General features: G+C 35.7%; 1 protein-coding gene across 1 annotated transcript in view; it reads right to left on the bottom strand.

Moving 5' to 3' along the window:
* Nucleotides 1–3,954: 3,954 nt before the first annotated feature.
* CUBN (cubilin) overlaps nucleotides 3,955–15,783 on the bottom strand; it is a 284,271-nt gene continuing 272,442 nt past the window's right edge. Inside the window, exons 62-67 of the mRNA XM_074192929.1 lie at nucleotides 15,295–15,500; nucleotides 14,359–14,506; nucleotides 13,091–13,272; nucleotides 9,243–9,408; nucleotides 7,725–7,960; nucleotides 3,955–4,444 (exon numbers count right to left, since the gene is read on the bottom strand). Coding sequence (XP_074049030.1) covers nucleotides 4,337–4,444; nucleotides 7,725–7,960; nucleotides 9,243–9,408; nucleotides 13,091–13,272; nucleotides 14,359–14,506; nucleotides 15,295–15,500 — 1,046 coding nt within the window. The 3' untranslated portion in view covers nucleotides 3,955–4,336. The remainder of the gene's footprint in view (nucleotides 4,445–7,724; nucleotides 7,961–9,242; nucleotides 9,409–13,090; nucleotides 13,273–14,358; nucleotides 14,507–15,294; nucleotides 15,501–15,783) is intronic.

Below are 15,783 nucleotides of genomic sequence, written 5' to 3' on the forward strand. Positions count from 1 at the left end.
TCAATAGCTTAAGTCATTCTCCAGACATGCAATTTATGTGTACAGAAAGACCTGTGGGTCAATCAGAGATTTTGGGGAAAACAATCCATTAATAAGGTCAAGTTCTGACAATTAACATGTAAAAAATGGGAATCTGGTCCAGGCACAGCTTCATTGCAGGTGAGCATCAAGAGAAGGCAGAGGAGATAGGGAAGGGGGGACCCAACATACAACTCAGACATACCCACTAACAATAATTCATGTAAAGTTGGCAATACATTGGGGAGTACAGAGATGTGAATCCATTAAACAGGAAAGACATGCTCCAAGTTGCCCTTCCTGAGAATCTGCCCCTCTGATTTGAGGTGCCCCCCACCCCCAGAGCTGGCTGATTTGCTTATCAAGAGTAAGGGGGACATATTTGGGACAGTATCTGGGACTAAAACAAGCTGTGATAAAATATTATTTGGGGCACACAGCAGTATTAATCGTCAAAATGCCATTTTCATTATTTTTCCATGAGTTATGTCCTATGAACGTATAACCTCTCTTAGGGGGAGACCATCAAGGGACCAACGGTCCCCATACATAGATTCTGTCAGCTACTGTCTCCATTAAGGGGACTCTATCATGTACCACCAAGTACTCCATTATGTATCACCATGCCTAATCTTATAACAGTCTGTAAAATGACAATGTACAAATGATGTATTAAGTTCCTCGTCTAAATTTATGATCCTATGTTCTTACAAAATAGTCATTATTCTCAGTCTAGGATTTGAGTGAACAACTGACCAGATTTGATATTGGGAGCAATAACTTTTCTCCTTAATAGATTCACATCTCTTATCCCCAAGGCATCACTACCTTTATGTGAATCATATTCTGTTAGGAGTATGTCTGAGTTGTATGTTGGGTTCACCTCTTCCTTCTCTTCCCTATTTTTTCCACTCATTTTTCTCCCACCCATAGTATATTTTATGTATAAAACTCTGCTGCTGATGTCGCTAAAAGAATTTCAAGATCCCATACAAGCACTTGTGGTAACAATGCACACCAGCTACAGGACAGTTTTTATTTCACCCCACAGGCAATGCATAAAACATATAACTGTCAATAAGTAACCCATAAACAATCATTATAATTGTCTTCCTTCTCCCAGACTTTAGATTACCACCTTGTGATTTGAAATAACCTTGAAGAAAATTTACCTGGGGTTGTGGAGATAACAAACCTGGTTCTTTCCAGGAATCACCCACCAACCCTTTCTCCATCCAGGAGATGAGTTCTGAAACTTCCACTATTTGCCCATAATGTTCTCTTCTCTATGGCTCTCATGTCTTTAGTTAGAAGATTGGACCACTGTTTCTTCAGTGCTTTTAATATGTTGGTTCATCACTTCTACATAAGGGACAGCTAGGTTGTAAAGTGGATAGAGCACTAGTCCTGGAGTCAGGAAGACCTGAGTTAGAATCTGGCCTCAGACACTCGCCACTTACTAGTTGTGCGACCTTGGGCAAGTCGCTTAACCCTGATTGCCTCTAATCCAAGGCATCTCCAGTTGTTCTGATTCATATCTGGCCACTGGATCCAGATGACTCTGGAAGAGAAAGTGAGGCTGGAGTCTAATCGCAATCCCCCCTCTCTCAAATCTAATTCATATGCTTACCATAGCATCACCTTCCTGATGACATGGTTTTCTTCTAGAAGGACAAAATCACATCATCACTTTTACATAATTGTTCATTCTATGCTTTATTCTTTGTGCCATTCATTATTTATGATTTCATTTAAGTTTCCATCTGTCCTTTGTTTGGATACTCTGGATTGATTAGCATTTTTATTACATGATGTAAAAAAGATGTGTTTAATATTTTTAGCATTTAACATTTATTTACAAAATCTCTGCGTTCTGCATAATACATGGTGAGTTTTTTAAAGTTCCATGCAGTTTTAGGAAATATGAATTTTCTCTAGTAGTTCCATTTAGAAGATAATATTGGTCTTCTAGTTCTGGTTTCTGCATCAATTTGTTCAATTTGATATTTTTTTCTTTTGTTGAACTTTCTATTAGATTTGTTCTAAACTAAGAGAAGAACATTAAAGTCTCTAGCCATTATTGGCTTTTTAATCTTCTTGTAATTCAGTTAATTTTTCCTTATGAATTTATATGCCGAGGCCTTTAGGGAATATAACTTTAATGGTGACATCAGTTTGTTGTCCATGGCTCAATTCAGCATAATATCATTTTTCTTCTTTATCCCTTTTTGCATTAAATTTTTGCTTTGACTTTGATCGAAACTCCTGAATTTTTTGTTCCAGTCCCTGATGTTCATGCTGTGTATGTGTTTATTTTATAGGTATGCTTCTTATAAGCAAAAACAAATTCTAAGGTTTTGTTTTGTTTTCTATTCTATCACTCCTTTCCCTTTTATTGGATTTTTTCAATCATTCATATTTAAATTTATTACAGTTGAATTTCTATTTTCCTCAATTTGTCCCTAATATTTTTGCATTAAAATTTATAGGATTTTCTCTTTATCTTCCTCTTTATAGTGTCTCTTCAGGTTTTTTTTTTACTAAACTACTTTAAGAAACCTTTATTATTGGTTCTCTTTCTCTCTCAAGCCCTCCTCCCATTGTCCCCCCTTTCTATATGTTAAGCAAAACTTATTACCTTTTATTTCTTCCTTTTACCTATTTAATTCTTTTGATCTTTTTTCTTATTGAAGTAGTTAAGTAAAATCTCCTTTCCTCCCCTTCAACTTGTTTAGTTAATTTTTTAAAAATTATGTACCCTTTTTCTAAAAAGGATTTATTTTTCCAATTATCTTCATTAAATCTCATATTATATATTAGACTTTTAGACTTTGATTCATGGTCCTAACATTTCTTCTTTAGTCCCTATATTCCTCATGGAATTAAAGCTTCTAAATTCCCTATTTTGAGTTCTGCCTTCTAATTAGTTTCTACGTTATTGCCTTGTAGATCTTTTCCCAAACTACATTTTTTTTCAGATGTGTCTTGTTCTTAGTTGTATCAACTCCTTTAGGAAATTGAGAATAGAAGTATTGTCAAAAGGCAGATATTTTTCCAGTGTTCCTGATGGTACACTTAAAAGGAAGAGATATACTCATCTAAGGTCTCCATTAGTATTGTGGAGCAATATCTTGTGCAGAATTCAAATGAAAAGAGAATTTTTATTGATAACTGAAGTGGTATTTGCAGATGTGATTTTACTCATTGCATATAGCTAAGCTCCAGAACATTGTAAAGTTTTCTCAATTAAATTCATAGTCATATAAAAAAGATAACTATTCACATTGGGAGGAAAAAGGAAAGAAAAAAATGCTTTTGTTCAGGAACAAGCATCAGATCCAGAATTGAATATTCCAAGTTGCATTTAGGAGAATGTGCAATACCTCCAATGATCACATTTCCTACTGCTACCAAAAAACTTATCTCTTTGAAACCAATAGCTCCCCAATGTTGCTATTAGGATGTGAATCATGAAACACCACAATCTCCCAAGATTCAGAATTTAAGTGACAGCAAGATCAATTAAAGCATACATTATGAGTGCAAGTAAAAGGAAGCATGTTAGCAATAGTGATTTTACCTTCTGGAAAAAAGTACTATGTGATCAGAAAAGAAAGTGGGTTGGTGATGTAATGATGAGGAGGTCACTAGCTTCCACTGTATATCAGTCCCTTTTCTTTTAGGGATTTTGGATACCAGTCTACACACACACACACACACACACACACACACACACACACACACACACACACACACACACAATGCCCTGCCCAACTTCCCACTGGCTGCTACTATTGCAGTATGGCAGATGGGCTCTGCTCCAACCAAGGCAAGTACTTCTATTGTTGTAGTGAAAGCCCCTAGAGACCCAGTAAAGGATGCATACATATGCAGACATATAGTGAATTACCAAATTTTTAATGTAGTTTTAAAAGTTAATACAACACAACTGTTAAAATCCTGTTATGTTTACTTTCTCATGATTAACATTTACAATGAAAAATATATTTCTAGTCAATGTTTTCATTTTTAGATTTGCGAAACAATTTTGACATGCATTTTAAGTAAAAATTTAATAAACAGTTTATTGTAATTTATGAAACATAATGTAAAATGCAGCATCTCTAAAACTTCAGGAAATTCACTTTATATTCAATAGTGAGTAAATTTTTTTAAGTCAAGTTATTCCCAACAACAGAACCAGATGATAAATAATGTTCAACTCTCACTTAATATGATGGCAGGATTTTGTCAAACATTTTATGAACTATCTCTTCAGTAGAACTAGAGTGCAAACTAAAAAGAGGGCCCTGAACAGCTAACTGCTCCAGGTTAATCGAAATGCAGATGGGGAAACAGCATACTCAGCATGAAATTGGATAAAAACACGGTGAGAGGAGGCTACAAATGGAGCTATGTTTGTGTCCTAAAATTAAAAAAAAAAAGAAAGAAGTTAGGTTTCACAAATGGAAGCATTTTTTCTAGAGATGATCACATAGTAAAAATAGTACATGGATAGACTTTATCAAATGTTTATGAATTCTTCCTATACCCTATACTCTGGTATGGACAAGAAGCTATAGATAGGAGTTCAGAAAAGGGAGAGATTACTCTGGGCTAGAGTAGCTAGAAAAGGAAAATATTATAATAAAACTTGAAAGGCCCTTTAGAGACTGTATTTTCTTTTTTCCTTAGAGGAGAAATATTAAATAATGTTTATAGTCGCCTATTAGAAATGATGAATTGCTACACACCCAGAAGTGTAGGGAACTTTCCAAAGATCAAACAAGAAATCACTGCTGGTCATTATAAAGAATCACTGCCAAGTGGCTTCTAGTCTAATCCCCTTATACTTTATAATTTTGGGAGGGAGGAGGAGGGCAATCAGGGTCAAGTGACTTTCCCAGGGTCATGCTGCTGGTCAGTGACTGAGAAGAGATATGAATTCAGATCCTCCTGACTCCAGGATCATTGCTTTATCCACTAAGCCATCTGACTGCCCCTATGCCTCTGCTTTTAAAGGTAGCATAGCATAGCATAGCAGAAAGAGCAATGAATCAATGAAAGTTAAATGTTCTTTATTGTATTAATATTATCAATGTAGTATTATATAATTGACCTTCATTATTACCAAGCTATAGTAATCTGTCAATCTCATAGCTTTAATCTGTTTCATTTTTTTGTAAATTTTTTTATATATTTTGTGTCTTTATTTTTTAGTTGCCCAAATTCTGAAGCTATTGATGAAGTATTTACCCAATTCAACCTACTTTAATATTGCAAGAAAATATTATAATTGGGGCGGCTAGGTGGTGCAGTGGATAGAACACCGGCCCTGGAGTCAGGAGTACCTGAGTTCAAATGTGGCCTCAGACACTTAATAATTACCTAGCTGTGTGCCTTGAGCAAGCCACTTAACCCCATTGCCTTGCAAAAATCTAAAAATAATATATAATTCTTCATAAAATGAATATCTTCCATGCACGCATCTTCTATTTTAATGAAGTATATTGTCTCACGGTCATCATATAAGAAAACAATAATCAAATTTAAACAAATGTATGAATCATAGGATTTAGAGATGAAAGGGGAACTCAGAGAATGGTTAATCTAACCTCCTTTTACAGAGATGAAATCAGCTTAAAGGGATTTTAAGTGATTTGACTAAGGTCAGTGATAGAGTAAGAATTATAATTTCTATCTGTTTCACAGGACTTTATTCAAGAAGAATTACTAAGTAATTGTGGTCACATATTGGAAATGGCAGAACTGCTACATATATATATATATATATATAAGACTGGGAGTTTTGAGGTCCAGATCTATGATTTCATCAGTATAAAGAAATTTTGATGCGGAAACTCCTCCTCCAACAAAAATCACCAAATTTATCTCTTACTCATTATTTGCATTATTATTATTATTTATAATAGTAACAACTCAGAGCTCTGAGTTTTCAAAGTGCTTTCCTTAAAACCCTATGAGGTAAGTAGTTTGAATATTATTATCTCCATTTTACAGAGGAGGAAGCTGAGACCTGAGTACAGTAAGTACTCATTCCTTGTGTTTCTTTTAGCTACTGTACTTACATTCATATTATTATTCTGAGTGATAATATGAATAATAATATTGTAAGAGAAAGTATTTGGAAGTTTGGATCTGTATGACAAACAGCTGGAAGCAGAGTATAATAGCTTGTCACCATCCATAACTCTGAAGTGTTGACAAGTTAATTGATGAGTTCCTGTCTTTCCTTCTCAAAGAGGACCAAAATGATGGCACTATACCAGGGTCAAATGTGCCCAATTGTGTCTGATTAGATCTATACAAGCTCAGAAGGCTCTACCACAGGTAGGGCACAAATGGTTCATATGAGCATTTGGAGCACAGAAGCCTCTAAGTTTTATACATGGCCACAATTTAGTATGTATCAGAAGTAGGATATGAATTTAGATCTTGCTGATTCCAAAGTATGTACAAAATCTATTATGCCACCCTGCCTCTAAAATAAATATTATTTATTTAGTGGTATACATTTTACATGGTTATGTTTTTTCCTTTTTTAAATGGCTACAAATTTCTAATTACATATCAAAACCCTTTTCATGAAATCATTTCCTAATCCTAAGTGCAGCATTGCCCTTATCAGAATTTTCTGGGAGGAGTAGATGTGGGGTTGATGAAACTAAGCCTGTTTTTTCATCAGTGGAAGAAACATCTGGAGTTTAAAGTTCCTCCACAAATGTATATTGGCACGTGATCTATTTTGAAAAGCATTAAAGAGCTGTCTGGGATACCATAGCTAAGGATGTTAGGAATAATAAGCCTTGAACCCTAGATTTCCTTGCTTGAAGACCATTCTTTATTCATGTGACACATTATGGTTTTTTAGGAAATCTCAATCCTCAGATTGTATGATATAATACCTCTTTAGTTACTTTTTTTTGGTATAACGTAAGGGACAATGTGCATAACATAAGGGACATTGTGCATAGTGAGGTTTGTCTAGGCATTAGAATTCCAACAGTTTACCAATAAGGATGCAGTTATACAGCCTACTTTCTTTTGCATTATTATTATTATTTATAATAATAATTCAGAGTTCTGAGTTTTCAAAGTTCTTTCCTTAAAACCCTATGAGGTAAATAGTTTGAATATTATTATCTCCATTTTACAGAGGAGGAAGCTGAGACCTGCGGAGTAAAGACACAACCAGTAAGTATCTGAGATGGGTCTTGAACATGGATCTTTTGAGTCCAAGCCCAAGAAGTTTCCCCACTCTATTCTACCATCTCTCTCATGTGTTTCAGAACAATCCTTCCATTATATTTTTCCCTGTTTTTTTAAGGAAATCAAGAAACAACTCAGCAAGTATTCCTTGTGTTTCTTTTAGCTACTGTACTCAGCATCAGTTTATCATTTTCTGTGTTTCTTGTCTAAATATTCCTATAATTTTAAGCAGGTACTGTGGTAGTATCATATTTCTGTGGACATCTTACTAAACTATTTCATACTGATACTGTATGAAATAATAGCAGGTGAAAACACATTTTGTTAAAAGCCCCCTAGGTGGTGCTCATTCCTACAAAATAGAAAGGAACATTTAACTACACCTTATCAAAAAGGTTCTTATTTTGCTACTGCACATTAAGTTATCCATATTTTTAAATAAATAAAATTTGGCTCTCAGAGACTGTTTCACTCACCACTCCACAATATGGTCCAGATGATGGAGAGCTAGCATCAGGTCCATCGTAAAGAATCAGATAATTATGGATGCAATCTCCTGGATCATCAATGCTGATAAAATAAAAGCTGACTGTAAGAGTTCTTCCAGCAGGGGCAGTGATAGTCCACTCACAGTGAGTGTTGTTCTCATAGGTACCAGGATAGCCAGGACTAGTAACAGAGCCAGCATCACCATAGAGAGTTCCACCACATCCTGAAAAAAATAATAATTGAAAGGAGATTCGTTATTTCAACATAGTAAAAATTATCAGAATTCAAATTCCTTGTGAAATATATGAAACTACAAATGGATTTATCTTCTACAGTTGACTGAGGATTTTCTATAAACCCCAGTGATTAAAAAAAAAGAAGTCCCTTGGTTTCATGTCCCTAAATGATGCTGGCTCTGAATTAGTTTCTTCCAGTGCTGTTCCCCTCAAAGGAGAAGTTTAGAACAAAAGGAAGGGAAAAGTGATAAGAAAAAGCAAGAAAGATTAGGAACAATTTCACAATATAGGTTTCTAGCTATAAATTTCATGTTTCTATTTATATAAGGGATATGAAAGTAGCTCACAGGGATGAAAGAAAAAAACTGAAGCATTAGGGGATGAGAAGGAAGAATGAAAATGAAGATTAAGCATGTACTACCATTCTAAAAAGTCATCAGTATTTATTAAATTATTTTTAAAAGCTGTATTTATTTAAGAAATATCCATGTGTACTAACTATAACACAGATTAACTAGGATGGATTTCTATTCTCCATCAGCATCTTGACACATGTTATGGCATCTTCTACTCAATGAAATATCTGTTTTCTATGGCATATACCTTTGCTTGGAATGAGGAGGTAATTCATTCTCCATCATGGTCTGGCTTATTAGTGATGACTTAACACTAACTTTGATGTTATATAAAAACAGACTAAGCTATTATTAACAAAGCTGTTCCTATCTCTGAGATTTGACAATACACTTAATGATAAATAATGGCCCACTACTACACCTTTTTTGAGTCTCTAATTTCTGGAGAAGCAAATATTATTGTTAAACATTCATGCTTATGCATAGTATTTTATATGTTTTAATAACTGGGATTTTTTATAAAAGGAAGCAGCTAGGTATTGAAGTGGATAGAGCACTGGCCCTGGATTCAGGATGACTTGAGCTCAAATTCAGCCTCAGATGATATCTATGTAACCCTCTGCACGTAACAAGCCCAATTGCCTTACACCCCCCCCCCCAATAATTAACTGGAATTTTTCTAAAATATGCATTTATCATGAGAGTTAATCAAAATGAATAAAAATAAGAAGTGATAGAGTAAATTCAAGCAGTAGGACCTAGATTGTCATTGTGACCCTTCTGCTTTCCTCACTTAGGTACATAAATAACTGAAAAAAGTAATACTTCATCTTTGTCATTTGTTTTTCCCATTAGATACTCTGTCTTACTTTATCACTGGGAAAATATGAATAGCCAGTAGCTAATGACTTACCAAATGGGGATGAAGTCCACAGGATTTCGTATCCATGACCTGAGTTTATGGCATCACTCTTGAATCGTAGATACAGAAGGTGATTTTTAGAGAAGATGGGATTAGGGAGCTGAGCGCCACAGTACTTGCCAAGTAAAGGGGAACTTTCATCACTTCCATTTCTAACCTGGAAAATAGGCAAAGTCATTAATTGTTTAACATCAACCACCTTTTACCCTCTGACTCTATCACTCTAGAGATTAATATAACTAGCGTTTGAAAAAAGGTGTATAGCAAAGTTGCATTTTCCCATTTCTGCCAACCCCTTGAGCTGCCTGCTCAAGTGCTTTGACAATGCCCTATTAAACTAGAATCCTCATGATTCCAAGCCCAGCCATGGTGCCCCATCTAAAAAAGGGGCAGTGGTTAAAAAAAACCCTTCAAATCACATATTAAAGTTCATATGCAATTTAAATGAGATCACAAATGGTGACCTTAAAAGATTGCAGGAATATTCTCCCCTCAGATCAGTTCACCGAATGGAGAGTCCAGTTTTGGAACCACCATAAAGAAATGAAGTTCTTCTGTCTTCCTCTCTGAGATGACTTGCTCTACCTTCATAGCAGCCCCCAGACATTTCCTCTCAACTTGGACCATCTTGTGAGGTAGGTCTAATTTAGTGTTGATTTTTTTTTTTTGGTTTTTCAAGACAATGGAGTTATCCCGAGGGGATACAGCTAGGTAATTGTTAAGTGTCTGAGGTCACATTTGAATTCATTTCCTCCTGACATTGGCAGGTGCTCTATCTACTGTGCCACCTAGCTGCCCCTAGTTGTTAGTTTTTATCCCTCTTTTACAGATGTGGGAAATGAGACTTGCCCTATGTCACATAGGTCTGACATTTTCTTTTACTATACTATACTCCTCTGCAGAGAGACAACTTACAGAAATGTTTTTTTTCTCCCCAAACCAAACATTACAATACATATCTGAATCATGCAAATAAATGATAAAGAAAAGGTTTTATAACTCTTAAAGGTTGAAGTAGCTTATATGAGGTAACCTAAGGGCAATGTTTAAGATCCTATATGCAAAAATATTTCTTCCCTGGTGGGAAACATTGCTTTAATTTGTTTGACAATTCATTGGCTGGCCATAAAGTGTGAGTGACATGTCAAATCAGCTTTCTTCTTGAAGGGAAGGATGAGGTAGGCATTATGTAGAAGAGAGGCACAGGAAAACTTGGGGGGATGGGGGTGGAGAAAGCACACAAAAAGGGAAAGGGAATAACACTGAAGGACTGTTTCTAAATTGTGTCTAGGGCCTACCTCATCTCTAAGAATAAGAATAAGAATTCTTAGGGTACAGCAGCAATGATAACCATATGAACAAGTGTTTATGGTGGCCAAAGATATGGGAAAGACCTTGCAAAAGATATATAGTTTAAAATTGTACATGGTTTTTGCCCTCAAAGAGCTTTTTTCAAATGCCATGATAGAAGACAGAATAAATCATACAGGTATTATTATAATATCTTATACTAAGTACATTTGAGAGAGCTGGAATTCCTTTTCATTGACTATTAGTCAACAACATATAGAATATCATGGAGGCCAAGAGGACAAGGCAGGGCATGGTTTCTACCCTCTTTAGGTTGTCCTGTCCCCAGGAATCAAGGGAATTACCAACTCTTTTGAATAGTTCCCATTAGCAAATTCTAACCTATTAGCAAATATTAGCCTAGGATAGGTCTGAAATAGGGAATAGTGGAGTAGAACCCATGAAATAAGACATACTATTGTTTCTCATCCTTACCCCTAGGCCTTGCCTCTACCTACAGGTCAGATTTCTAGTTCTGGGTGAGGTAGACAAATGGGAACTTTTGGAGTGAAAGGGGATAACAGCATTTTCTTTCAGGGATGACATACACTTCTTACATGGTCCTTAACTTGTTTCTTCATGTCACCATCTGCCCTCAAGCACCAGACATAGCTACAGCCAATGGTTTAGGAATTTCAGGCAACTGGTCACATTCCTATCTTGGATATATTCTCTGAGCCCGCAAACCCTTTGGCTTTTTTGTTTTGTTTTGTTTTGCTTTTTTTTGGCATTTTAACTAAGCAGTTTCTAGATTGCTTTTGGTGGGAGGATTTGAAAAAATCTCAAGATGATATCTTTGCTGAAGAGAAGGCATATTGAAAAAATCAGAATTGGGGGGCTTCCCTAAGACTCCTTTTTATCTAACTCAAATCAATCACCCAGCTTGTGTTGGGAAGTGGGGGATCTGAATTCTATTCCATTTAACAAGAAAAGTTCAGCAAACTTCTTTTTTTGGTAGTGTCATCAGTTTTTTATAATAATGTTATCTATTCATTTATTTATTAAGAAATAACCAGATTCCACTTTTACAAAGAAAACAACAGAATGTGCTCTAGGGCTGCTGCAGAATGAAAAAAAAAGAGCTGAGCTGACTCTCCAGTAGTTAGGTGAGCGCATGTTCTCAGACCCTTGATCCTCTATTCAATTTTTTATTACTAAAGTCATGATATTGGGGAGTACATCTCCAGATCTGAGCTCTGGCATAGGATCTGAGGAGGAAGGTACAAGCAGACTGAATGATAGAAAATGACAGAAAAGATTCACAGTGGCACAAATGGAAGAATCAGCTAGTCCCTGTTCCCACTGAAGAGCTGGGGGCGGGGGGGCAAGCTCTGTTTAGATCTTGACCCCTGACCACTACATATAGTGTCCGTGAAACAAAAGAAAATTCAAACTAGAAGAAATTTAAAATGAATTTACTAAGAACTCTAAAATACAAAAACACTCCACCCTTAGAGATCATTTTGAATGATGTGAATAATTTTAACAAATATATAATGAGGGTGAGGAAAATATCATTGGAAATGAATACAAATATTTTTGGAGTACTTTGGGGGGGTATTTTTGGCAAGGATATTGGAGTAGTTTTCCATTTCCTTCTCCAGTCCATTTTACAGTTGAGGAAACTGAGGCAAATAGAGTAAAGTGACTTGTTCAAGTTCACACAGGTAGTGTAATCCTATGCCTCATGCCTGAGGCTAGATTTGAACGCATAAAAATGATTATTTCTAACTCCAGGTCTGGAATTCTATCCTCTACATCATGTAGCTGCCTTGCAAAAGAGAATAATGTGAAATAAACCTTAAAAAATAAATTGGAGCCAAAATTAGAAGGGTTTTAAGTACTGAATGGAGGAATTTATATTTGATTCTAGAGATAATCAGGAACCACTAGAAATTCTTGAGCAGGGAATGTGATGTGATTTGACTTTTACCTAAGAAATGTCCCTGTAGAAGTTGCAATCTTGAGATACAGAAACCACAGAGAAGTGTGGGTCAGAGGTGATAAGGGCACAGGCTAGTGTGGCAAGTAAAGTGGAGAAAAGGAAATGAAAGAGAGAGATGTTGTAGACACAGAACCAATATGATTTCAAGGAATCATGGCTAATGTTGGCTATTCTTATAAAGTAACCTAGGCAAGAATATATCAGTAATATTGTGTTAAACATAGTTTTCCTGGGATCAAAATTAAGGTGAGCCATTGTCTCTCATGTAGAAAACTTCTGCATTCCTTGAATGTATTAAAGTCAGTAGATAAATAAAATTTCTCTTTAGCATAGTTCCTCCAAAACATATTTCCTTCTTCAATGCCAATGTCATAGGCTGCCATCTTACCTTGGGACTTCCCAGTGATCTTAACTTCCTGCATTATAAAGTATCAAGCTTGTTGTACTTGGGATGTAGGAGGAGTGAAAGGTGAGATTTCAAATGGTCATTCACTTTGAGATTGTTTTTACAATTTTTAATTACATAAAGTTGGTTATTCATTACCTCAAGGAAATCATTCCTGCATTCACTTGTGGACTCCACACTGAATGAGTGGAAAAAGAGGGTAATGGAGTGGTTCTGTGGGGCTCTGAGGATGGTAGAGCAGTCCAGGTTGTGGGTGTAGTTCTTGGGCCAGCCAGGATTCTTCAGATAGCCAAATGCTAGGTTATACTCTCTATTGCAACCTTGAATGGAGAGAAAGGTGAGTGAAGAACAACACACAATATTTGCAATGAGCACAAGTCATCATGTCACTTTTTTCGTTTCATTCCTTAGGTATTATGAGAAGGCAAGAATATTTTCTTTAAGGCATTTTAGGGCATTTCCTCTGTTTTCTTGATTATAAAAATATTGAATCAGATGCCATTCAGAGTATCACAAGAGAACTAACTCCTTTGTGGTAAACAACTTAGTTCTGATTAAAAGGAAAAAATTTTTACTACAATTTTTTTTTGCAACTGAGCCCCTAAATCTTAGGGTTTGTCGTCCCTGTTGCTTGTTTTCATCTTAAACAATTTTAGGTTTATTCAAACTAAGAATGACTTGATCATAAAGTCTGGGAATCAGCTTCTCAGTATCAAATAAATTGCTTCATCATGCATCACTTAACATTTCTAAACTACAGAAATAATATGTGTTAGTTACTAACTTTCTAAATGGAAAATAGTACTCAGTCACTTGGACTAACATTAATTTTTAATTTAGCTTCCTGGATGGACCTTGAATATGCTCTATTCCATCTGTGCAGGTTCATTGGCTATTCCCCATGTCTACATTTTTCTTCTTTTCCATTTCTATCTCCTGGCTTCTGTGACTTCCTACAAGTTTCAGTTAAAATGCCATCTTTTATAATTTTTTTCCTGATTCCCTTTATGGTACTGGCTTCTCTCTAAGATGATCTCCAATTTATTCTTTCTGTAATTTATTTATATGTAGCTTTTGCATGTTCTCTCTAATTATACTATGAGTTCCATGACAGCAGAGACTTTTTAAAAAAAATTTTAAGACCTTAGCATTTCTTGTATCCTCATTGCTTAGCATATTGTCTGAGAGATAGCAGGTGCTTTATAAATGCTTATTGATTTGATCTGTTGACTTACAATGGGATTGGTAATTTCTGCATTTGTAACTTGGGTCCCATGGAGCAAGCCATTCACCTCATGTGAGTGAACATCACTAGTAACAAGGACTGCTGACTTATTGGAATCCATGCAGACAATACTAGAAATCAAAGTATATGCTAGAATAGAAGAATCTATTTTGATGCTCACCTGCAACTTGATAGGTAAATGTGATTCTACTGTCACTACGGAATTCTTCTGATTTGAAAACCACAATGGCAGTTCTCTGGGAAGAATAAAACTCAGGTACAGCTGAAGCATCTTTGCTACAGAATTGATGTACAGGACTCTGATCAGTCTGAAATTGAATGTATGCAAAGTCAGTCAAAATTGAGTTTTGCTCTCATGAAAAGCAAACCTGAGCAATATTTAAACCACAGATTGAAATATAATTTAAACTTTCTGCCAAAAATCAGCTCTGATGCTCAGTATAAAAGAGCTTACAACTGGATGTGGAGTGGTCATGGCCTACTATTCCTATTCACTCAAGAAGATGAACAATTTATGCATGAAAGGAAGAAAATAATGTTGATTTTTGTTCATTTTATAACAATGTCTCTCCATGGTACAGGCAAAAAACAGATGAGAATTGATATGAATGGTTTCATGGAAGATTGAAATTGTAATAATGTTTGCTTAACTTCATGAATACAAAAACCATACATAAATTAGTTTTATAAATAAATATCAAACAATGGGGCCCCCACTGGGGGTCCTGTTTACTAGAGAGTGAAATTTGATATGAAATTTCCATCTTGGACCCCTCCCCAAAGAGGTTTTTTAGTAAAAGCTTCCCTTAAATTGTTGTTCAATAAAACAGAGACTCTAGGGTACAAAATAAAATGAGATGATTATTTAAAACTCACAAAATCCTAAGACTTAAAGGGGCCTTCTGCATTTATGTGGTCTGAATCTTTTCTCTCTTTTTGTATTGCCAGCACTTACTACAGAGTCTGATATATAGCAAATGCTTACTAAATGTTCATCGTTTGACGGAATCTCTCCTCCTCAACTTTAGAATACCTATCTAAACCAGTTATGCAGAATTAGGAAAAAGGCATTTCATTGTTCTGTAATGATTCTTACCTCTGGGGAGTCCTGAATCTGGAGGTAATTCTGGGAGCAGTCCTCAGAGAACAGCTGAAATGCCTGTACCACCAGTTTAACTTGCTGCTGGGGAGGTGCATCAATGATCCAAGTGCAAACAGACAGTGGGAAAAGAGGGTTTGGAGAAAGGGGTGATGCAGTAGTCTGTGGGGTCAGTGTGGCATTGAAGGTTCCTCCACATGGTACTGTGCCAGAGAGAGAAATAAGAGTGAGGTGTTTGCCCTATAGTGAGAACTTGTCTGATCCTTATAACAACACTGTGAGAAAGGAAATTCGAACATTGTTGATCCCATTTTGTTAATGATGTTCAGTCATTTCAGTCATGTTTAATTCTTTGTGATCCTATTTGGGGTTTTTCTTGGCAAAGTTACTAGAGTAGTTTACTGATATACTCCAGCTCATTTTGCAGATAATGAAACTGAGGTGAATGGAGTTAAATGATTTGCCTTAGGTCTCACAGCTAGTATA

Source organism: Macrotis lagotis, chromosome 7 (genome assembly GCF_037893015.1).
Source record: "Macrotis lagotis isolate mMagLag1 chromosome 7, bilby.v1.9.chrom.fasta, whole genome shotgun sequence".
In the NCBI taxonomy this organism is placed as follows: Eukaryota; Metazoa; Chordata; class Mammalia; order Peramelemorphia; family Peramelidae; genus Macrotis; species Macrotis lagotis.